This window comes from Pollachius pollachius, assembly GCF_949987615.1.
Source record: "Pollachius pollachius genome assembly, chromosome: 9".
Taxonomy (NCBI): domain Eukaryota; kingdom Metazoa; phylum Chordata; class Actinopteri; order Gadiformes; family Gadidae; genus Pollachius; species Pollachius pollachius.
Window position 1 is genome coordinate 21,445,315 of NC_136942.1, and position 25,860 is coordinate 21,471,174.

The 25,860-nt window shown below is 42.2% G+C and overlaps 1 protein-coding gene across 2 annotated transcripts; it reads left to right on the forward strand.

Annotated features, from left to right (window-relative positions):
• Positions 1–376: 376 nt before the first annotated feature.
• incenp (inner centromere protein) lies at positions 377–25,757 on the forward strand. 2 transcript variants are annotated; one of them, XM_079742885.1, is made up of 20 exons: positions 377–517; positions 2,035–2,183; positions 2,344–2,454; positions 2,586–3,223; positions 3,539–3,587; positions 3,751–3,811; positions 3,936–4,053; positions 4,157–4,190; positions 4,388–4,475; positions 7,034–7,174; positions 7,481–7,501; positions 7,882–7,991; positions 8,096–8,207; positions 9,245–9,358; positions 18,895–19,037; positions 19,158–19,263; positions 19,567–19,656; positions 24,907–24,969; positions 25,073–25,226; positions 25,355–25,757. In XM_079742885.1, exons 2-20 carry the CDS (start codon positions 2,044–2,046, stop codon positions 25,531–25,533), a joined length of 2,472 nt encoding a protein of 823 aa, XP_079599011.1. In that variant the 5' UTR covers positions 377–517; positions 2,035–2,043; the 3' UTR covers positions 25,534–25,757. The 2 variants fall into 2 exon arrangements, with proteins under 2 accessions (XP_079599011.1, XP_079599012.1); XM_079742886.1 differs by lacking the exon at positions 7,481–7,501.
• Positions 25,758–25,860: the final 103 nt, after the last annotated feature.

Below are 25,860 nucleotides of genomic sequence, written 5' to 3' on the forward strand. Positions count from 1 at the left end.
CAATTTCTTAAAAAATCATTTGATTATAATTCGTTAGATGTATGTTGTTTGGTTTAGAATCGGTAATGGACGCACCTTTAAATATACTTTAAACCCCATGATCGTTTTTTTTGCGTCTATCTGCCACCGGATTGGTTTATTTAAAGTTGTCTGAGACTGTAGCCCCGCCCCTGAGTTGTGTAGGGTTCGTTTAGTGTTGGTTCATGTGTAACCTTTTTCAGGGGCGGAGTCTTATTGTGCCGGTTTTTTCCCAATTTCCGCCCTCTTTCGAAAGCTGCATTGTAGAATCGAACATTACCACCTACGTCACTGCAACGCCGCCTTGGGATTGGCCGAAGAGGTTTTGAACCGTTTGAACAGTTTCAGCGGTTTTACACGCAGTACCAGCCGTGTGGAGACGAGGCAGTTGTTATTACGAGTGCATCGTACAAATGGATCAATAATAACGAAATAATTTTATTTCACCAGCGAGACCGCATATTTTTAGGGATTCATTTTTGGTGACTTCCGCAGAAAGGTAAAGGCTTTACCTCATATTATGTTATACCTAGCACGGCTAGCTAAGTTAGCTTAATTTGACCTGTCACGCGACGTTACAAGACTAAAGGGGCCATAATTTACCAACAATTAACTGGAAATAACCCAGGATATTGTCGGGATGGAAGGTCATAAGGACTTGTGAATTGCCTGATGTGTATAACGAAACCCAGCTAGAGACCGAGCAACTTATCGTCTTCATTGTGTTGGGCACTCAACAAATGTTGTATTATTTAAATTGTTTAAGTCAACGTTGCGTCTTGATGTTTTCCTCGAGGCTGTACACATATACACGTGAGCATTCAAGTATTGTGTTGGTGGTTATTTTGGGTCATTTTTTAATAAGTTAAGCGTCAAATGATTTGCATCTGGGAGTTGTGTTAAAACAGTCGTGAGACACGACAAAACCAAGCCTTCGTAAGACACGTTATCGCTGATCCAGGGTTAGACAGTCCTAGATCAGTACTAGTCTCCTAGATCTCTCCTTATCTGTGGCCAGACCTTTGAAGATCACTGATCCTGGTCCGGCATTGGGACTTAAATCACTTCATAGGCACCCTTTTCTATGTGATGTTTAAATGTGTGAACTATTAAGGTAGAATGTGCTTCTAAGGTAGAGGCACATTGTTTCTTCATATACCAAAATAAAGCTAATTATGTTGATTGATTATGGTAATTAGAATATTGACTAATATATCGTGTACTGTCTGCTTTGACAGACTCTAAATGATTCGTCTTTTTGAATGAACGAATACGTACGAAAACGGATCCGAACTTCGATCACTAGTGAGCGTGAGGAGAACAAATGATAACAATGGCGGAAGATGGATAAACCAAACATGTTCTGAATAGATTCCAACTATCACTACCAATCACTTTGAAATCAGAGAAAACAACTTAGTTTGTTTATACTTCGCTCCACCCTGAAAACAACCCGTATAATCCAATAGGCTGGCATGGCTTGTTGTCTACCTAAAATTACTGCAGGTTCAGGCGGATATGATACGTTAGTGAATTTTTTTATCCCCGCCCTCACAGGTGTGGACTGGATGTGTGTAACTATGGGGCAACACACCCAACAGTTTAGTACTACCGTAAAGACTACTCATCAGAGCAGATACAATGTGTAGCCAGGCCGACACATACAAACCACAGTGAAAACCTAAAATACAAATTAGATCATGGTAGATTACAACAAGTTGACCATTTTGTCTGTTCATGAATAAATATACCGTTACCCAACCTCATCAACAATTATTTTTGCACGACTCGCATTAGAAACACTGGTAGTTTCTCATGGGGATATTATATCGACCAAGGATATTAAAGTGCTAAAAACACCTACACAACTATCATTCAAAGATATGTCGGTCGTCTGCTTATGTTTTTCCACTATAGTATGGGTTAGCAATGTCAGCAATGAAACGTGTTTTCTGAATGTTTAATGAATATTTCCCTTCATCGGGCTTGCTTTAACAAAGACCGCTTTACTTTCAGGCACTCAACATGACCTCCCCATTCTCATTCGTGCTGTCCCTTAAGGAACTGTTTGCTGGGAAACTGCAGCAGTTCATGAGTGACATTGATGATGTTCACAGTGTTTGGCTGACTGAGATCAAGCAGGAAGCCGACCGCATGTTGACAAGGTAAGCTTCAATAAAAATGTTTTCATGCTATTCATTCATATATTTTCTGCTGCATTGTCAAGATCCACTCATCAGATCATATTCCTTATGGCATTTAATAAAATGGAATTGACACTATGTTGTTATTGTTTGATTTAGTATTATTTTTCTGTAATTGTAGTGATTTTAGTGCTGAGCCAGAATTGATGCCAAAAACTCCATCTCAGAAAAGAAACAATCGCAGGAAGCGTGTATCCCTGGGCTATCAAGAAGAGACTCGAGCCAAGAGACGGTATGTTTCGATATTACGGGCGTATTCATTTAATTATATTATATTATATCAGAGTGTAGCATTCTACTGCTCTCTCTAACAAATAGTAAAATATTATTTTGTGTTATGTGTTTTTTTTTGTGTTGTTGCAGGTTTTCCAAGGGCAAACGTAGCAAATTACGGGGCTCCTCTGTTAAAACTTTGGACCTTCTCGCTGAAGATGAGGGCGTACCCCGAGCCAGCACATCAGGGCAGGTTGTCGAGCAGCCCAAACGCAGCACTCGCAGAAACAAACAAACTCAGCCTGAGGCATCACTGGAGGCAGCAGCCGTCAGTGACAGCAGTGCGGAACAGATACCTGAGGTGGGACCAGAGGTTGCAGATCAGGAGTTGAAGACGGCAGTACCTGAGGGGAAACCAGAGGTCATAGATATGGAGATCGAAGCAGACGAGCCCCAAGTGTGTTCCTCCATCACCACATCGTCGCCGCCTGAGATCCCCGCCTGCAAGGTCTCAGTGAGAATCTCTTCCACAGACCGCCGCTCTGCAGAGCTGGTTGCACAGCGTGTGGTTTTGCCCGGCCGCAATGCCACCAAAATAGTCATAGCTGATACGCCCAGTAGGGCCCGACGTAGCTCCAATGTGCGCCTCTCCCTCAAGCTGCGCTACTCCAAGGCCGGGCTCCGCCACAGCATGATGCAGGATGCTGTGCACCGGAGCTCCAGGCGCTCCATCCTGAAGAAGAAATCGACTCGTGGTGGCAACACGACATGCAATAGCAACGCTAGCGGTGAGTCTTGTTGCAATATTGGCTAGTGGTAAGGTTGTTTTAAATCCCAAAAGATTATGTGTTTGGAAAACCCTGAAGTCCGTTCTTAACATGTAGCTCATCCATGACTTAGAGGACTTACCTTAACCTGCTTCTAAAAAACATGCATCCAAAAAAAATGATCTCCTCAATGCCACATCATAATAATCATCAAAGTCATAATGTTCCATTTTTCAAGATAGCCTGTCATTTAATATATCCAATTTTTCTATTGATATTCTAAAATTATTAACGAGTTTAACATTAATGTTTTCAAATTCATTGCTTCTGTTGTAGATGATTCTTGCATTAAAACTGACGGAGAAGTGGAGAAGGACAGAGAATTGTGAGTGGTGGATATTAACCATATATGGCATTTTTGAGTAAAGCTAAAATTGCTGTAGTACACATACACTACTTAATTTTAACAAAGCATGGAATAACGTTAATAAAACGAAAAGGTGCAGGTCAAGAAAGTCTCAAGTTGCTGTTTGTTTGTTGTGCTTCAGGCCGTCGGTGCAGAGTGATGAGGCTGAAAAGGCGGCTGACGAAGCACAAGCTATCCCAGACGTCAGTGTCTCTTTGTTTCTGTCCAAAGAAAATTGCGGCCTAAAAGAACTGCGTGGCTGGATATTAAGAGAAATATATTTATTTGTGATGTTTTCTTCGCTTCACTGAAATGCTGGCGGAGCAGAAGGCAAAGAGCGGCAACGAGCGCGTGACTCGCTCCATGGCAGTCAACTCTCCTGTGCTCCTGTTCTCTCCTGAGCTCACCAACATGTTCAGAGGTGTCCCCTCGGTCCTCTCCCCAGGTCAGTACGGCGGTCATTAAGGGACCTTTCATAAAGGACTATGTTGTTGCCCCCTTGTTGTTTTTGATGAGTATTGTATGTATTTTTGTATTTATGGTTATAGGCGGTGCAAAGACGACTCCTGTGGGAAGTTGGAGGTACGTTTATTAGTATGCAAGTTTTTGTTTGCTTTGTTAAATACATTTGTAAGTGGCTCACCATCTTTGATATGAAGACTTGCATTGAAAATATAGTGCATTTGTCGTTCTCCATCTGGTAGTTGATTCATGGTTCCTGTTATACTGCATATTTTTCAATGTAAATCAAGCTCCTAAGATTCTCTCTAATTATTTAGGGGGAGCCGAAATAGCAAGCGCAAATCCCCTGAAGCACAGGAGGCCACCCCAAACAAGAAGCCCTTGCCTCCAAAGAAAATCCAATCGGTAAGATAAATAAAATATCAACCTTTATTCAAACTTTTCCAAGCATGAGTGCAGGCATTGTTTGCATGGGAATTTCACTATCTGGAGTTTGGCGTGGTGCTTTAGATTGCTGTACAAAAAAACCACATCCACTATGGACGGTTTTAGTTGACTCCTCCGCTCTTGAATAACATATCCAGCACCGGAGAAGTCTCACTTGCAATCGCAGAAAAAAGATAGAGCTCCAGGAGTCCGCAAACGGCAACAATTACTTCTCATCCATGTTGCAGTTCACTCTGGACTGCAGGGAGGGAATGCTGATTGGTTGTTATGTTACATCCCTCAGAGATTGAACGCTGATTGGCATTGTAGGAGTTGTCGTCTTCAATCCACAAGCACCAAAAAGTCACTGTCTGCCTTTTCTCGGTCATGAAGGCACCAATTAGAAATTGATGTCACTATTCGACTACATATACAGTGGGGCAAAAAAGTATTTAGTCAGCCACCAATTGTGCAAGTTCTCCCACTTAAAAAGACGAGAGAGGCCTGTAATTTTCATCATAGGTAAACCTCAGCTATGAGAGACAAAATGAAAAAAAAAAATCCAGAAAATCACATTGTCTTATTTTTTTTAAGAATTTATTTGCAAATTATGGTGGAAAATAAGTATTTGGTCACCTACAAACCAGCAAGATTTCTGGCTGTCACAGACCTGTAACTTCTTCTTTAAGAGGCTCCTCTGTCCTCCACTCGTTACCTGTATTAATGGCACCTGTTTGAACTCCTTATCAGTATAAAAGACACCTGTCCACAACCTCAAACAGTCACACTCCAAACTCCACTATGGCCAAGACCAAAGAGCTGTCAAAGGACACCAGAAACACAATTGTAGACCTGCACCAGGCTGGGAAGTCTGAATCTGCAATAGGTAAGCAGCTTGGTGTGAAGAAATCAACTGTGGGAGCAATTATTAGAAAATGGAATACTTACAAGACCACTGATAATCTCCCTCGATCTGGGGCTCCACGCAAGATCTCACCCTGTGGGGTCAAAATGATCACAAGAACGGTGAACAAAAATCCCAGAACCACACGGGGGGACCTAGTGAATGACCTCCAGAGAGCTGGGACCAAAGTAACAAAGGCTACCATCACTAACACACTACGCCGCCAGGGACTCAAATCCTGCAGTGCCAGACGTGTCCCCCTGCTAAAGCCAGTGCATGTCCGGGCCCGTTTGAAGTTTTCTAGAGAGCATTTGGATGATCCAGAATAGGATTGGGAGAATGTCATATGGTCAGATGAAACCAAAATAGAACTTTTTGGTAAAAACTCAACTCGTCGTGTTTGGAGGAGAAAGGATGCTGAGTTGCATCCAAAGAACACCATACCTACAGTGAAGCATGGGGGTGGAAACATCATGCTTTGGGGCTGTTTTTCTGCCAAGAGACCAGGACGTCTGATCCGTGTGACGGAAAGAATGAATGGGGCCATGTATCGTGAGATTTTTGAGTGAAATTCTCCTTCCATCAGCAAGGGCACTGAAGATGAAACGTGGCTGGGTCTTTCAGCATGACAATGACCCCAAACACACCGCCCGGGCAACGAAGGAGTGGCTTCGTAAGAAGCATTTCAAGGTCCTGGAGTGGCCTAGCCAGTCTCCAGATCTCAACCCCATAGAAAATCTTTGGAGGGAGTTGAAAGTCTGTGTTGCCCAGCGAAGGCCCAAAAACATCACTGCTCTAGAGGAGATCTGCATGGAGGAATAGGCCAAAATACCAGCAGCAGTGTGTAAAAACCTTGTAAAGACTTACAGAAAACGTTTGACCTCTGTCATTGCCAACAAAGGGCATTTAACAAAGTATTGAGATGACTTTTTGTTATTGACCAAATACTTATTTTCCACCATAATTTGCAAATAAATTCTTTAAAAATCAGACAATGTGATTTTCTAGATTTTTTTTTTTTCATTTTGTCTCTCATAGCTGAGGTATACCTATGATGAAAATTACAGGCCTCTCTCATCTTTAAGTGGGAGAACTTGCACAATTGGTGGCTGACTAAATACTTTTTTGCCCCACTGTATGACCCACTATCAATACAGATTCATGTCTCCACCGGTGAAATTCTCCTTACGATGACCGCAATGTATAGCCGGTTCACGTACTGTTGACAAAAGATTTATACAGAACTAAATCATTTATTATCTATAATACATTTGTGTTCTTGTAGACAAATGTCTGTGCATTCATGTTTTTCAGACTTGGTAGTTTGAACGCACAAAGGTTGGAGATGACGCGATTCCCATTCCGACTTTCCACCCCGTACCATTAACGAAAGCAGCATAACGACCGTCTTTGTTGTTTGCCTGGGTCGTAAGTTAGATAGACATGTGTTTGTATCAGATTGGTGCAAGGACTTGCGTACTCGCAAATACCCAATACTGCCTATAAGGTATCGGAGGAATTTCAGATTCTGGCATCGAGAACAACTCTAATTGGTTGCATTGGGTCATTTTGCACACAATTACTTATCAGGCGTAGAACTGTCCTTAATTAACCCCTCCAACTCAATGTCCAGGTCATGAGGCCCAACATGAAGGCCTTCCTCCAGACCGTACAGAAGAACCAGATGCTTATGATGACTCCAGCGTCTGTGGGCCGCAGCACTGTGATGAAATCCTTCATTAAACACACCACACCCCTTAAGGTCGATTCAAAGGTTAGTTTCAGCCTCCTCTTTGTCTCGGGGAAACAAAACTGGCCCTGATTTTGTCATGTGTTAAAAGGGTTATAACATTGTCGTTATACCGCCCCAAAACCTTGTCTTTCGCTTAATTCTTTTTCTGTTCAAGAGACGGCCTTTATTTGAGATATAGGGCTAATTCCATGCAATCTTTTCCAGCTGTCGTGAGCATTTGCTATTTATTTTACTGACCTGATTAGTTATTGTACAAACCTGTTGTGACTCCCCTGCTTAATGGCCAAACTGGTTCTTATTTGGATGTCTCTTTCCCCTTATCCCAAGGACGTAAAGCACGGTCTTGTGGTAAGTGAAAGGTTAAAGCACGCGTTTCTGAGGGCATTTTCTTAATGATCGTGGATTAGGCCACTTGAGTGTTTAAGTCTCACTTCTTGTTCACCCTTCACCACTTCTAATGTGCTGGACCCATCCCTTTCTGCTGCTAATTTCATACAGCAATACAAAGATTTTGTTTTGTAACCAAGAATTGCTTGATGAAATCAGATTAAAATACTGACAATTTTTTTTGTTTTTTTTTGACTGTTTTATTACATGGTTCATTGTGGATTCTCATAAGCTAGCACAGCCCTTTTCTAATCTTAACCATCACTTTCACCCGTTTGAGTTCAACTTTCTGACATGTGTCACCCGGGTCAAGTCTAAACTTGAGTATTTTACTCCCCTAGGCCAAAGAACGCCTCAAATTGGAAGCTCTCAAAAAGAAGCAGGAGCAGGAGGAAGAGAGGATAAAGAAGATGGGGGAAGAGAAGAGACGAAAGCTTGAGGAACAGAAATGGTTGGCACAGTTCAGAAGCTCGCGTTGGGACTTTCCAGGGCCTTGTGTTTGCCTCATGGTTTGTAGGTCAACCTCAGGTCTAAGTCATGTGTGTGCTCTTACAGCAAGAATGACGAGAGGCGCTGGAGAGTGGTGGAGGCCCGAATAAAGGAGGGCGAGGAGAAGAAAAAGAGAATCGAGCAGAAAATGTCCCAGACCGATGAGAAAAATGATAAGGTCTGTATTGTGATTCGGGGTGTGAATCTTTCAGTGTCACTTGGATTCTATTTCAATCCTTAGTCTCGATTCTCAAATCCATACAGGCCATGACCATTACCCATTTGTGATACTTTTCATGTACAATCACTGTGTAGGAGCGTTATAATAAGCGATGTGTATGAAATGAGGCCTACACCATGGCGTTACACATTAGGTGGTATAGCGTACCAAGTGCTTTCACTTGGGCTGCAAAAAGGTAAGGTTTTTTTTGTAGCTTTCGTTCTGCAACCTCACTGCTCGATGCAACTCATTGCTACACACTGTCCCTTTTTAGCTGAATTAGCTGGGCAATAAACACAATACCGGGCTTATATTGCCAGCCTACCTATTAGCGAACATATCGAACGACTCCCTAGCGGAGAAACAATGGTGGGGACGGATTCACAATAATGGTCAATAGGGTAACTAGAGGTTTCAAAAAGCACAATCCTACATAAATACTTGACTAACATCAGTCATTTACACGCAACTTCCCCAAAACGGCAGAAAGTAACGCAGTTTCAAGAGAAACTAAATTCCTCTTAAAGGGCCAGTGACCTAATAAAGGTAAACTCAATTAAATGAGCGATAATAATTCTATATGGAGCATGGTGCGTTTAGGTATTAAGTGATTTATTGCCGATGATCCATGGTTGCATTTGTGAATGTCGGCCCAAATCGAATATTCGATTATTCTTTCATACCACTCACTGATTATTAAACTATGAAGCAATTTAGTTATTCACATCCCTAGTTGTCATGACCATGTATTTTTTAACATGGTTGCCTGCTTTATATGACATGGTTGCCTTACATCGAGGCTATCTACTTGTGAGCAACCAGCCAGAATAAGATAGGATTTGAAAGTATCCAACCAAGGAAATCATACCTTTCCCTTCAGACCTCTCACCAATGCCAAGGTTTGAAGTGTATTCATTTTGGCCTTTGGCGTGAGATCGCTGGCACAGGCAGTAAGGTCAAATTTTTTTTTAATAAGGTTAATGTATTTCATACAGATGCGTGTGGCGGAAGAAAAGGCCAAGAAGAAAGTGGCCGTGAAGCGTCAGGAGGAGCTGGAGCAGAAGAAGAGGCTGGAAGAGGAGGCCAGACTCAAGAAGATCCAGCAAGCCGTAAGATATCCATCATTATTCGCCATACGGTTTAATGTCATGGCTGTGTTTCCAACAGTGCTGGGGAAGTTACTTTTAAAAACTAGTGTTTACTTGTTACTTCTTAAAGTTATCCGTTACTTTACTCAGTTACCCTCTATGGAAAGTAACTTTTTACGTTACTCGTTACTATGTGATTATTGTTACTCATTAGGGCTGGGAATCGATCCGAATTTCCTGGATCGATCCGATTCCGATTCATAAGGTCACGATCCGATTCGATCCACGATTCGATATCGATCTATTTGCAGACATAATGCAAATAAATACTGTCCCATAGACAAAACAGCTCCATGTGTTTGTGATTGTATCTGTGTACGTGTAAGAGGGACACAGAGAGAGAAGAGTCAAGAATCAAGTATTTATTTTAGACAAAAATCCAAGTAGTATTTGAAATTCAAGTAACATATCCATGGCAGAATTAAAACAATGACCAGAACTAAACAACAATGACCAAATAAATATAAATAAATTAAAATTAAGTGGCCCTCTATATTAGAAAACTACAAGAACCCCTGTACCCAGTCTTTGACAACCAGAGACTTGTGAAATGCCAGAGAGAGAGAGAGAGAGAGAGAGAGAGAGATGCCTTGTGCTGAATGTATGTAAAAGTGTGCTAGATGGTAATAACATAGGCCTACCCATGGCAGGAGTAAAACAATAGACAGGAACTAACCAACCAGCTCAGCCACAAGAACAAAGTGAAAAGATTATGCCTGACTGAGAAGAGTCCTAGTCTTTAGGAATTGTGTAATTTTTCTGGAGAAAAAGGAGCTGGTCAACATGCTGTGGAGTGAGGCAGCTCCTTTGAGCACTAACAATGTCTCCAGCTGTTGAGAAAACTTGTTCAGATGGGACACTGGTCCCAGGTATGCAAAGATATTGCTTTGCAAGGCCTGCCAGAAGAGGGAAATCCTCTGCATGCACCTGCCACCATGTCAGTGGATTTTGTGAAAGAGGATTAGCTGGCACTTTCCTGTAGGTGGCGATCTCTTCCTCTGCCCTTTCAGTTGTTGTTTTCTTCTGTAGTGGAGTTGGTGGTGTGTACGCCGACCCCAGTAAAGCCATCAGAGCAGAGTCTTTGGGCCTCTTTGGTTGAGTTGGTGCAGGTGCAGCCACATCCATTGAACCATGGGTGTTCTCTTGCTCTGGTGTAGTGTTCTGATGCAGAATAATATTACAAAAGAAAAAAATACACAAATTAACCTGAATTCAGTCTTTTGCAGCTCAATTAAGAAAAAATAGTCTAAATATTCAAATGGGCAAACTATATAATCTGCAAACTTACATCGGTTGATGGGTTTGGATGAGCAGCTTCAGAGGTCAATTTCAAGAAGACAGCATCACGTGCCTCATCAGACAGGAACGGTAGGGTCTTGAAACGTGGATCCAAGGATGATGCTACACACAAGGTCTCCTTCAGGCCTTCATATCTATATAGAGGAACATATATCACTTTAGATAGATAGCAGGGTAGGTCTACAGTAAATGCAGGAACAGTCATGCAAACACTATTATGAATAGAGACAAAATCAGAGACAAATCTATTTAAAAACTACATATGCATTTCAGTGCTGCGTACTACTACACAGCCATGTTATATGAACATACCTTGAACTCAAGTTCTGGTGGACAGCAGTTTTGAGCTCTTTAATGATGGACATGTCTTCGGCAGTGCATGCCATCTGATTAAGCAGTTGAAATTGCAGCTGGGCAACCATTGACATGGTAGGGGACTCCTCCTCAGAGATGGCTAGGGTGGCGGTCTTCATGGGTCCGAGGCATCTAACCACGTCCTCTGCAGTGGTGATGTCCGTCTCAGTCAATGTGCAGAGGTCATTCTCCCTCCTGCGGACGTCGGGGGACAGCAGCGCTGCTGAGATGGCTGGCTGCTCCTCGAGGAAACGGCCCAGCATATCCAGCGAGCTGTTCCACCGGGTCGTGACATCCATCACGAGTTTTGTTACGGCAGTTGAAGTAGCTGTTGCTTATCTTTCAGTGAGTGGCTCGCAGTGGGACTTCGGTGGAAGAACCCAACTATCCGCCGTACCCGCCCCAGTAAGCGTGCGATAGCAGGAGTTTTTAGTCCTGCTTGGGATGCCAGGTTGAGGAGGTGGGCGAAACAGCCCATGTGAAAACCACCCATCAAATGCACCGCTTTCACGATGTTGGCTGCATTATCCGTAACAAGAGTGGGGTTTTTGTCGGAAATTCCCCACTCTTCTATGGCTTCAGCGAGCAGGTCTGCGAGATTCCTTGCAGTGTGGCTCGTTTCAACTGCTCTGGTCTGAAGGACGCTAGCGGCTAGTCTCCACTCCTCGTCAATGTGATGGCAAGTGATTGTCAGGTAGGACACAGTATTTCTCGAGGTCTAGCAGTCACATGTCAACGCCACCCTCTCGGCAGATTTCAGTGAATGCTCAAGGGCATCTTTTGTTTTCGCATACATTCGTGGAATCATCGTTTCGCTCAGATGTTTGCGACTGGGCAGGACATAGCGTGGTTCAAGCCTCTTGATCAGTAGTTTAAATCCAGCATTTTCCACTACGCTGTAGGGTCGGAGGTCTTTCCTAATAAATATTCCGACACCCTCGGTTATGCTCAAGGCACGCGTAGAATTAGAGGGAAACTTAACCCCAAATGCCTTTTCCAGTGCTGTTTGGTTCGCGGCAGATTTAGCTAGGTCGCCGTGGTGCCTGGATAAGTGGTTGCGGAGATTCGTGGTATTGCCACTATATTTTACCTCTGTCTGACACAATTTGCACACTGCTTTTGTTCTGTCTAGTTCGTCTTTGTCCTCGTAACGTCTGAATCCGAAGTTTTGCCAAACATCAGCCTTCATTCCAGAAGGTGATTTTAGTGGTGCCGCTTCAGCAATCTCGCTAGCTTAAGTTTCGGTTTCGTTTAGCCGGCACTCGCTTTTTATAGTGCGCCTTGCGCGTCAAAGAAAATAGTGCCTTTAGTCACCTGGAAAAGATCGATCCAGACATTTTTGGATCGATATCGTGCTTTTTGAGCGTGAATCGATATCGGATCGCTGATCGATTTTTTTTTTTTTTAACACAGCCCTATTACTCATGTTGATTTTTTTTTTTATCTATATCTTTTATCTACCATATCTGTTCCTAAATGTGTAGGCATACATAAAGTTATACTATGGAGGACATAACAGGTATTTATTTTTTGCTCTTTATTGTAAAAAATGCCACAAACAAGAGCACTTGACAAGAAATCATTGGGTTATTATAGGTTTCAACACCACCACTAAAGCCCTATGAAACAAGATCAAATAGCTTAGCCTTGATACATCTTATGGGCATATAGGTGAACACAAAATACCCACGGGCTTATTTTATTGTTGCTTATACCATGGTCTGGGGGAACACTCAAATCTGATTGCAGGGTATGCATTAGTCCCTGATATACGAACACCTGCTAAGTAGTTCCAGTCAAATTGTCTGTTTAGCCTTAAAAACGAGAGCTGGTAAATTGTGAAAAATGCATTAAACTGTAACCAGAAAACGTGATTATATGCTATAGACCCTATAGTATCTGTGGTATAAAGGCTGGGACGAATTTCGAATTATAAATATGTACAATGCATAACGTTAGCTCTCTGGCTCATAGCTTAGTGGACTAGAATACCTCCCTTTGCCAAGTCGTAGCTTAGGTCCGTCCTATTTACTGGAGGAGTTAACAACGTTTCCGTTGCATAATAACCTAACGGGAGGGTAATGATTGTTCCAGGTATTTGTCCAACCCTCAGGCGTTACCAGGGAAACAAAGTTATCACCCCTGCAAACTTGTCGCTTTTCGGCGACAATCGCCGTTTTCTTGGTCTATTGGGTCATTCACGTGAATAACGGGGGGGGGGGGAGGCTGTCCTTCATATGCATGTCAAGCAGGCTAGAATAGCGAAACATTATTGGATAATTCTTATAATTGACATTTCTCTGGGCCAATTGGAATCTCAGCACTTGCTTCAGACTCTTGAAGCACGCAGCATCAACTGAGCTCGCCTGGCTACCGTGCAAGTCTTATGGAAACTCTTAACGTCAGTTTGAACGGTATAAACGGTATAGAAAGTACACCAGTGTGAATTTGCGCTACGGTATGGATTTTGATGTTACCGTGTGACCGGTAGACAGTGTTGTGTGTAACGCATAGCAAAGTAAGCAACGCGTAACTACTTTTTCATGTAAAAAGCAAAGTTCCACGTAACTACTTAAAATATGGTAACGAAACATACTTCCTTTTTCAATTCGGTGCAACGTTAATTTGCCCAGGGACAGATTTGACAGCGATACAGCCTTCTCAGGCAGTATGCTATTGCGCAAGCTGCGTGCTTGCGCAATAGCAATTAACAATCTCATATTCCACACCGTACGAGACAGACGCTGGTAGCGTGAAGCTGTCTTTGCATATCAGACATTCCTTCCGCAGGCATTTTCGAAGCCAGTCCTTACGACAAAATGCCAGCAGTGGAACGAGATAACAAACGCCGTCACTGTTAACCTATGTAAGGACATGGTTCCCTTTCAAAATGTCAATAGAAAGGGCTTTAAAGAGATGGTCAAAACACTTGATCCAAGGTACGCGTTACCTGCCCGCACAGACTTCAGCCAAATTGAGATGCCAAAACTATACTGCAAGGTCCGCAAGCAAGTGGAGAAACAAATCCATACCATTAAACATTAGTGTGTTTCAGAGATGGAAGTAACTTGAGAAAAGATTTTAATATTTTTTATGCAGTTTTGCTGCCTTACCAGTATTTTACCCCTTCAGAAGCATTTATATCGAAATTAGAAGATAAAATTAACATACCGTGATATAATACTGTTACCGTCTATGCCACAAATCTTACAGTGATATTCATTTTTGGTCCATACCGTACAGCCCTAATTTGAAGGAACTATCTTATGTTAAACTCGAGGTAAGTCAAGCTTTTTGAAGCTTGACTTACTAACGTTTGCTGCCGTTTTTTTGATGTGATATAATTTAAAATAATATTGTATTTTTAGGACCGAGTCAACGCCGAGTACTGCACGAACGTAGACCTTGCGTAAAGTTAATAAATTCCAACAACATAGGGCTATTTAGATAAATAATCTGGTACGGGTGTTGTTATAGGCTAATACACCAACAGCAAATTTCTGTATAATAAAGGGATACATTTTGCATCCAAGTCTATCATTTAAAATCTTTCAATTGTATTGTGTTCTACAACCTCCTTAATGAATATTCACGCTAAATCCCGGCAAAGGTAGCTTAGAATTCGAGTAGCCGTATATCTCTAAACACCGATCAGTCCTTGGACTGATGATTCCCCCCTGTGACACTGTCACCTTTTTTACTCTGAGGAGTTTGCAGGTCTGGTTATGGTTTGTGAAAAACGTATATTTGGATTGTAAAACGCATGAAAATATAAATGAAGTCTTAATTTATTTTCTTTGGCATCTGACCATGGTATAAGCGGGATAATGCCCTTCAACGCGCAGAGGAGGACGGTTGCCTCCGCGAAGTCCATTAATTCCTGATAATGGACACCTCGTCTGGCATTATCCCTTACATATATAACTCGTTTAGATACCTGGTGCAAATGACGTTTTAGCTGCTTATTTGGGCTTGGACTCGTCATATAATTTCCCCGGGGATCTTGGGCGACATGTTGGCATGCTTTCCTTTCAAATGTTTGGTGAGGTGGACAGTTGAGTTAACGGCTGTGGCCAAAAGTTTCTGGCCAGGGAACAGTGTAAACCTCACACTCGCATTCACCGCCTTAGACTCAACGATTTTGAAGTAGTGGGAATACCTCCATCCCTCAAAAGTGAGCGTTGGCTGCTTCTCGCTTGTAATGATTGCTCTTCATGCCTCTGTCGGGTACCGTGTGGAATGAGAGCTCATGAAGGGACAACTAAAGTTGCGCCGAATTGAAATGGAACTAAATTTCGTTACCAAATTTTCAGTAGTAACGCGTTACTTTACTTTTTACCTGAAAAAGTAGTTGCGTTAGTGTAAAACTTTACACACAAACCTGGTGTCCACCTCCCTCACTGAAGTTGGTTGTTTGATGGAGCCTCAAGCTGACTTTATAGTCGGTGATTGTGCTGTTGTCGAGTTGTGCAGACTGTCCGCCCTAGGGCTGCAACTAACGATTATTTTAATAATCGATTAGTCGGTCGATTATTTTTTCGATTAATCGATGAATCGGATAAAAAGACATTTGTAATTGCCGCATGTTTATTCAAAAACAGAAAATTACTTCATATTCACAGTGCAGACTGAAGTGTTAAAACACCAGGTTATTGCTCCAACGTCCCGGAACTATTAAAAGTAATTAAATAACAAAATTAAAAAAAAAAACACAACTGGGATAACACAAAAAAAACATGCAATGTATGATTTACATTTCTATATATATACAGTATATAAGGGATGTCCATGGTTAACCGGTTAACCGATAAGTTCTTTAACCGGTAAATACTAACGGTTAAAAATAAATTAAATCATCTTTATTTCTCTCAAATGACAGGAGAGCGTTAATTTTATTGATATTGATACCATTTTCGAGACTCCATAATGATCCAAGTCTTTATTGATACCACTATTGATGCTTTTCTATTATTTTGTTGAAATAGAACTTGTATTTTTTTAATTATTGCTTTATTATTTTTAAATTTTTGCTTTAATTGCTGATAAGGTGATCATAGCTCAAGATAGGACGTTAAACAGGCCATAATACCATCTTTACTATTTTTTTTATATTGCTGGGAAAACAAGTTTTGCCAAAATCTCAAATTTCTTTTTTTTTTGTGTTGCAATTGAACACATAATCGTATTTCTGAGCCGACCTGAACACATCACATTTGACACTGTTTGCTACTTTTTTTTTAAGCTAAGAGCTCTATATCCTGCCGATTTTGACATGGATTTAAAAACTTGATTACTATTTTTAACCGACGGGACTTTCTACACCCTCCGGTTGTGATAACTACCGCTGCTTTGAATGACTGTTGATGCACGCGTTGCCGACTCTGAGCCCGTCTGCACACCGTCTGCAGCAGCAGCAGCTGACAGTTTTTGGTTGGACTAGAACAGGGGCTTTCAAAGTGTGAGAGTGAGCCCCCCCCAGAGAAAAAAATCAGCTGAGCCCCCCCCAAAAATAATGTTCTGTCCCTGTGTTTTGAAAGATCTTTTAATTATTTTACACATTTAAAACATCTCTGATCTTATCTTAAACATCTCTGATCATATTTTACACATTTTAAATACCTCTGATTATATATTTGAAACATTTTAAACATATTTTGGAAATATTCTGATCGTCTTTGTGCGTTTTTAAACACATTTCTTAACACATTTTAACATCTTTATCTAAGCATGTTTTTGCTTAACTTTTTTTAAATGCATTTGAACAGCTTAATCTGTAAACTGCTAGTCTAGCCTCTTTTTTAGCTCACCTCTACTTTAGTGGGAGCAATGAGTTTGCGTCCTAGCTGTGTTCGAAATCGTTCCCTATCACGGATATAGTGCACTATATAGGGTGCTCGCCATTTTGTAGTGGTGTTCGAATTCTCAGTGGTAAATTTCATTCACTATATAGTGGACTTAAAATACCCAAAGTTTGAGTGAACATACGATGTTCTCTACATGTTACTCCCGTATACCACAATGCAATGAGGTCTTGTTTTTCCGGAGAAGAAGCTGAATAACCGCAAAAAAGTATACATTTAATGATGGAGTCTCCGGCTTTCGTTTAGAATTGTCAACAATTTATTTGGGATTTAACATAGAAAATGTTACATTCAAAATTAATTTTAAAAAAACTTGATCAAGGAAATGTAACACTCAACTTCAATTAGGGCTGGGCGATATGGACCAAAACTCATAAGTCGATATCTTTTGTTCGAATGGCGATATATGATATAACGATATTTTGAATAAAACGGGTAAAGTGTGTAGTTTTAACTCCATGCCACAAGTATTCACCATCAACCATTTATTTAGGTTTAATTTTTTTTTTTTGCTCAACGAAGCACAGCTGTGCTTTAACAACAGATATGTAAGGGATAATGTATAGAACGCCGGTCATTATCGGGAAAATAAGCCCCGACAGGGCGACCAGGACACCGACGTGCAGCGGAGTTGTCTTGCTTCGCCCTGAAGGGGCTTTTTTTCGATAATGACCGGCGACGTTCTATACATTATCCCGCTTATTACACGGCTACTTGCCTAAACGAAAAATAACTTCATGGTGTGTCTTTTTACAATTCATTTGTAACCAGCATTCGTAGTGTTGGTCAGCAGAGAAATAGTCCGCCAAAGTTGTGACGTCGCTTAGAAACCGCCGGGGCTGACAAGACGCCGGGGCTGACAAGATACCGGACTACTTGCGGAGTGATACCAAACACGTCATTAGAGGCAAAAAATCCTTTGTTTTCCTTTACAGCAGTCATTTATACTTAGCAACGGTGAATTATCAAATATAAATTCAACGCCGGAAGTTGTGAAGGGCCCATGCAAGTGAACGGAGCGTTCCACGGCATTGAGAAGAGCCGTGTAATAAAAAACAATAGTGTTGCCTGTTTGAAACATACGGAACCCGCATAGGGGAGACGTTCTCTCCAGGGCCGATGCTATCGGGAGCAACACCCTTCAATTTTACTGGCAGTGGGTCTGCTGATAGGTCGGAATATGGTCGGAATGAAGCGGCCACCGATTCTTGACAGGCTTGGTACTTTATTCTTACACACAACCGGACTTGTTCATTACTTCACTAAACTGACACGCACGCTACCGCTCGCTCTCCTCGCTCGTACATTGACTCGCAGACGTCACACACACACGTACACTGCCAGTGATATGTGTGCGATACTTTCTCGTCCTCACGAGAAACATTAAAAACATTTTTTTTACCCCATGTCCCTTTACGGTTTCCGTACTCTCTACCACCATGTGTTTATTCAAAGTTTGTTGTGATGCGTGACATGGGTGGGAGAACACTGCGTACATGTAAGGGGCGGGATTGAGCAGCTGAACATGGCTTGTACACTCAGAGCAGCGGTCGGCCTTATAAAATAGCGCTCACAAGGCAACATCGAAATAATATATAATATACCGGTATGGCGATATTGTCTCAACTACATACTCTGTCAAAAATATACCGGTATAAATTTTACTACCGGCGTTTATAGACTCCGCTCTGCCCTAGCTGTGCTGTGTTGGTGCACTTCAAAATTTCTTTAAGAAGTCGGGATCACACAAACTTGCACCGTTCACACTCCGTTAAATTAATTTACGTTTGAGACTTAACTGGAAAGACCTGCCTGCTCCATCAAAGCATCCATCCTGTCAAGAGTAATTTAAATGTTGGTTGGTTGAACTTTCACCTTAGGATCTTTAGACGTCCGGTAAAGATGCCATATTCAGGACTGTCTTGTTAGTTTCTCAGTTTAAACGGGTTCCAGATGTGCCTGTGTTAATGTGTATCTCTACAGGAGGAGGAGAAGAGGCAGCAGGAGCTGGTGGCCAAGCGGGCAGAGGAGGAAGAGCGCGCTCGCAAGCTGGCTGAAGCCCGCAGAGCTCTGGAACTGAGGAGGGAGCAGGAGCAGGAGAAGGAGAGAAGAGCTCTTGCTGAACGGTAATTCATTTAGAATTATAATCATGATTATCATGCTAATGAGCCTAATGTTCTTCAGTTACTTAGTGAATCGTTGGTAATCGTTTCTTAATGTGGCTTTGTTTTCTTGGTGTTGTTCAGAGAGCGTGCAGAGAGGGAGAAAGCTCTAGCTACTCTCTGGGCAAACAGAGAGAAGGAGAGGAAAGAGATGGAAGAGAAAAGAAACCTTGAGGAAAAGAAAAAGAAGGTGAGCACAAATATGGGAACATATTTACTAGGATTCCAAAATATATTTGAACAAAAAAGGCTTGTTTCTGGAATATTGTGGTACATCATAAATCCCTGTTGAGCGCAAACAGATCTGGTCATGGAAAACATGATATTTCCACTCTATTAGAATTGTTCCTGTTGATATGTGTGTTATAGTGTATCTTAGAGCAATATCGTTACATTCAATGGTGATGACGACTACTTTTCCATAACGATTAAACATATTATGAAATTGTTAACGGAATTTCCAGTTGATTGGATGATCTCTGGGTCCCTTTAGGAGGAGCACCAGCGGTTGGCTGCTGAGAGCGCTGCCCGAGAAGCTGCGATGCACAAAATGGCTGCTGCCTCGGCTGCTTTAAATGTCAAGGTGGGTGCAAATTAGAAAAACACTGCTTTGAATGATTTGTGAAATAGCATAATGTTTAACTTTGTGTCGTGTTCGTTTCTGCCCCCTTACTTTGGTCCTGCCGCTCAAATTTGACCAGCCTGTTTTAACTTCCCTTACATTAACACAAAAACCATTGATCATCACCAAATTTTATTGAACTCCCTTTTAACCTGTAAACCATGTCTCAGACTACTGGTTTACATGAATAACTGCAGTGAATAGACACAGAAATTGAAAGTTTAATTCCAAAATTAACATTTATTGTAAAAAATAAAATAAAAGGCAAAAAAATCAAAACAGAGACCAAATTCACAGAACATCGACATGAACTGTGTGTGTGTGTGTGTGTGTGTGTGTGTGTGTGTGTTCACACACACACAGGAGTGGCATTTTGCAATCAGGTCGCAGTGTGCATGCAGACGTAGGCATCACATTTGAAACATGTAAGACATGTCTTATTGTCTTTAGGGGCACAGAGCTCACATCTCTTCCGTTTCTGCCCCTGTTTTGGGGGGAGAGCGGCCAAGGCAGGGGCTTGGGCTTGCAGACTCCTCACCAGATTGCCAGAGGCTAGTGTGCGGGGAAGGTGCTGGCGCCGTTGAATTAGAGGAGCCACTAAAGCTTTCCCAAGCTCTTCCAAGAAGAGTCTCCTCTTGAAACATTTCCCCTGATTCCAGGCTGGGTCGATCGCTGTCCACACCACATATGCATTACATGCAGACACATTGAGGATGTTGTGGCCTGTTGTGGAACAACAGGTCAACGAGCTGTCATCCGCTTGCAGGTGTATGTACCAGTAAGCTGCAATGAAAGAAACAATAATGAATAGATTGGAAACAATATTGAACCTGTCTTACACAAAATGCAATGTTTTACATGAATACAAGTAAATCAAATGCATGACAGATGAAAATATACATTACCTTGTCAAGGCAGTTAACGCCTCCTTTGTTTCTGTTGTAGTCCAGGATGATCTGGGGCTTCCTGTGCTCTGCTTCGCTGACAGCGGCGTCTTTGTGTAGAGTGGTCATCAGGATGACATTCTTATTTTTATTGGGCAAATATGACACAAGACTCTCAGTGAAAGTGCCTCTCTCCCTCTGGTCGACACCAGTGCAGGGGGAAGTTGAGGCTTGTTCTTTCTCACTGTCCCCACAATGGTGAGCTTTATTTTCAGCAGCTCCTGACCAAGCCTGTGTGATGTGAAAATGTTTATCACATGTGATGTTATGCCCCTTGAGACCGGCTGTCATGTCCAACACAAAACACATGCCTTGGTTATTTTCTGGCCTTCCAGTGGCAGGTTTCCGTGTGTAAACCTGCATATTCCAGGCATAGCTGCTCCTGGCATTACATGCTTCCCAGATCTTGATCCCATACTTGCCTGGTTTGCTTGGGATGTACTGTTTGAATGGACAGCAACCTCTGAAATGGACCAGGCGCTCGTCCACTGTCACCTTAGGGCCTGGATTGTACATCAGTGGTAGGCGCTCCACCCACCTGTCCCAAACCTTCCTGATGGCAGCCAGTTTGTCGTCTCGCCAGTGGAAAGGTTGTGTAGCTCTGTCATCAAATCTGATAACTCTTGAGAGGACATGAAACTGCTGCAGGGACATAGTTGACCGGAATATAGGCCTCCCTGACTCTGCATCCCACAGACTTTTTGTAGCCTCATTATTTGACCGATGTACTCCTGCTAGAATCAACAGACCGATGTAGGCTTGGAGGTCTACCAGGTCCAATGCCTTCCATGTGTCCGCAAACACACGCCCCCCTTCCAGGTTTGTCATAGCCAGTATAATTTCCACAATGGACTCCACAAAGGTGTAAAAAAAAAAAAAAAAAAAAAAAAAAGAGTTGGGAGCTCGACTTGATTGTCATCCACACAAGATGTTGCATACCGTGTTCGCCCTGGTGTCATCCTACTGATATTTTCCCCTCTTGCTCTGCCTCCTCTGTCCTTGGGGGATGAATACCAGAGCAAGTTGCCATCCTTGGACTGGAATGTCACCTCAGGTGTGTCTTTCCCAGGGGCCTCTTCCTCAGGGGTCTCTTCCTTGCCATCTGTTGACTGTTCGGTCTCATGATGGTTTGGGTCAAAATCCGGATCGTTGTCTTCTATTTCTGAGACATCCTCCTCTATCTGGTTCAACTTCAATCCCCTCATCAGTTTGAAAAAAAAAAAAAGGTCAAGAGCCTCTCTGACAGAAAATCGTCTGATCGGGCGCCGACTCATTGTGTTCAGAGTAAAATAAGAGCAATGCACAAGCAAGCTATGTATAGGGGATCTGTGAGAAGATATCATACATTTTGTATCGAAAGTGTGGTTCACGTGGGGGGATGGGCACATAAGCCCGGGAAAGAGCCGGGTTCCCATAACAAACACCTAATTGGTAAATTTGAAATGTGGAACAGGTGTTATACGTTTAGTCTGGAAGGTGTGGTTCACATAGGGGGATAGGCACATAAGCACGGGAAAGAGAGGACACCTACCGTATTTTCCGCACTATAAGGCGCACTTAAAAGCCGGTAATTTTCTCAAAAAACGACAGTGCGCCTTATAATCCGGAGCGCCTTATATATGGATCAATTCGTGTTTACAAATGAACAAAGTTGTCAGAACGTTTAATAAAGTTTGACTTTGTCTGACTGTTTTGTTGACATTCCCTTTATGGCTGGTTCAGACCACACGACAGATATTCCTCCACTATTAGGAAGGTCACACTATACGATCACAGAGCCAGGAAATCGGGCGGAAGACTGGCCACACTACAAGATTCGAGGGTGCGATGCTGTACTTTGTATCATTCACGTTTGCAAGATATTTAAAAAATCTAAGGTTTGGAACTGCGTAATTGTGTTTTACTTTTTTGTCATAAAGGTTCCAGTTTTATATCTGCTAAATGCAGCAACTCGTCCTCACAGTTGCGTTGCGCGTGACGAGCTATACAATTAGCACAGCTCCATCTAGTGGATGCATAACGCATCCCCAGTCAAACGTTTGACTGCAGTATCTTCTATGCTATGTGCCTTATAATCCGGTGCGCCCTATTTATGAAAAAAGTTCTAAAATAGGTCATTCATTGAAGGTGCGCCTTATAATCCGGTGCGCGTTATAGTGCGGGAAATACGGTAATTGTTCAGTCTGAAAGGGGTTCACGTGGGGTGGAGTGTGTGCGTGTGCATGTAGGTGTGTGTGTGCGTGAAAGTGTTTGTGTGGGGGGGGGGGGGGGTGTGGTGGATTTGTGGTTGTGTACTATCTGATGGATGAACACAATCTAGGGTCACCCATTCATTTCCTATGGTGGTCATTTTTGACCGGGAACACCACCGGTGTTGCAAAGTTGAATAAACAACTCAAAATTCAATGAAAGTAGTGATCAGCAATTGTATATGTTCAAATGCCTAGTGTGGAGGATATCATAAGCCCTCGAGACAAATAAATGTAAAACACAATATTTATTATTGATCTAAATGGAAATCGGTCAGATTTGACCAGAACACGACAGGAAGGTATAAAGGTCCCATGGCATGCTACTTTATGGAAGCTTTAATATAGATATTAGTGGGCCCCTAACACGGTATTTCAAGACGTTCCCGAAATTCAGCCCTGGTGCAGAATTACAGCCACTACAAGCCAGTCGCACATTGAGCTTTCCCCAAATGCGACAGCCTTTACATAGTTCCTTTTTCAATTTGGCGCAACGTTACTTTACCCAGGGACAGATTTGACAGCGATACTGCCTCTCAGGCAGTATGCTATTGCGCAGGCGTGCAGCAAGCGCATCTGCGTGCTTGCGTAATAGCCCCTTCACAAGCTCTCATTCCACACCATACCAGACCGACGCTGGTAGCGTGAAGCTGTCTCTGCATATGGGACATTGCTTCCGCAGGCATTTTCCAAAGCTAGTCCTTACGACAAAATGCCAGCAGTGAAACGAGATAACAAACGCCGTCACTGTTTACCTGTGTAAGGACATGTCGATAGAAAGGGCTTTAAGGAGATGGTCAAAACACTCGATCCCAGGTACGCGTTAAACATTAGTGTTTTTCAGAGATGGAAGTAACTTGAGAAAAGATTTTAAACAATTTTATGGAGTTTTGCTGCCTAACCAGTATTTCACCCCTTCAGAAGCGTTTATCGAAATTAGAAGATAAAATTAACATACCCTGATATAATATCGTTACCGTCTATGCCTCAAATCATACTGTGATATACATTTTAGTCCATACAGTACTACCCTAATTTGAAAGAACTAGTTAATGTTAAATTCGAGGTAAGTCAAGCTTTTTGGAGCAAAAACAATAGCCATTTGTTTTCTTTATTCAATTAATGTTAGCTACCGCTTTTTTGATGTGATATAATTGCAATAATAACCTTGCATAAAGGTAGTAATTTCTAACAACATAGGGCTATTTAGATAAATAATCTGGCATGCGTGTTGTCCTAGGCTAATACACCAACAGCAAATTTCTTTATAATAAAAGGCTACATTTTGTATCTAAGTATGTCATTTGAAATCTTTCCATTGTATTGTGTGCTTCAACCTCCGTATGAATATTCCCGCTAAATCCCGCCCAGGGTAGCTCAGAATTCGAGTAGCCGTATATCTCGAAACACCGATCAGTCCTTGGACCGATGATTGACGACCCCCCCCCCCCCCCCCCCCCCCCGAGGAGTTTGCAGGTCTGCAAATAACAAGGAAGTGTACAACACTTGCATTACAGTGTGTGTAATCACAGACACACATATGGCGCTCACACGGTCGTAGCTCATTGTCTCATTGGCGGGCCAAATTCTTTGGGCGAGCAAGGCAGAGAACGGGGAGGTAACTTGGCCCATATTAACTCATATCAATGTTAGAAAACCTCATAGTGAGATTTTCATGCCATTGGACCTTTTAAATCCAACATGTATCCGTGTTGTGATTTGTATATTACTATGGCATAAAATAAAGTTTGTGTTGAAGACATAATTACTCCCTATGGAAGTTGAGAGAAACAAATAAACAGGCTTATCCGCCCAATGAATTCTTACAACAGATTATACGTGCCTATAGTTAAGGCACTGCGTGTTCCTTGTTGTACATTACAGTGATGTAATTTGTTAAAGTGGCTATCAAGCTATTACAGAAAATATATAGGTTTTGCAAAATGATGGGCTTTGCTGGTATTTAATAAGCAGTGTTGGCTGTATAATAACACCAATACTCCACTTGTATCTCCCAGAGCTCTCTACTCAACAGCCCAGTGAGGAAGGGGGCGGCCCTGAACATCACTGTGGAGGTTGAGGTAATGATGAACTCCCCTTTCAGAAATATTGATATTATTGATTGTTAATCGATGTATTAAACCCTTGATCTTAACCGGACATGTCGGTGACCCTCCCCTTCAGAAATCCCCTCAGTCCTATAGCATCACTCCCAAGGGTGGCAACAAACCACTTCTTAAAAGTAACAGTGCTGAGGATTATGGGATGGACCAAAAAAGCGATGACTCCACTGATGATGAGTCGGCGCCACGGAAACCAATCCCATCATGGGCAGAAGGTATGGACAGACTGGTTATTAGGATTGTGTTACATGTCCGTCCGTCCTGCCAACTGGTATTTAGCTGTTTGACGGGTGTCATTGAAAAAACTAAATTCTAACACACGTTTGTTATTTCTTCCTTCCAGGTCACAATCTGCAGCAGGCCATCACCAAGCAGTACTTCAACCCTCCAGATCTGCATACCTACTTTGGAGTATGCGAGCCTCCGAAGCTGGAGGACATCTTTTATAAGAGCAAACCGCGCTACTTCAAGCGCACAAGCTCCGCTGTATGGCACTCTCCCCCCCGACATGGCCATTATTAAATATCAGGGATGGGTATTCTCGTTGTTTCGTAAAAATGGTTTTAAATAATGGCTTCATTTTAGTTAGTTATTTGTGTTTTTGTACTGTATAATATCTCTATAATGAGAAATATATCCAGTGGAAGCCTGTTCTTTAATCAAACGTGTCTGCATGGACCTTATTGTTTATATGTCATGTGCTGTGGAGAATATCCACTCTTTGAAAAATAAAAGTTGCAACCATGTTTGTTGGTGACATTTATTTACACCCAATCCCTCGCTGGACATGCCAGACAAATAAAACAAAAGCTTGCAGGTGCATCTGGTTCCCAGGCTACAGACACGCCA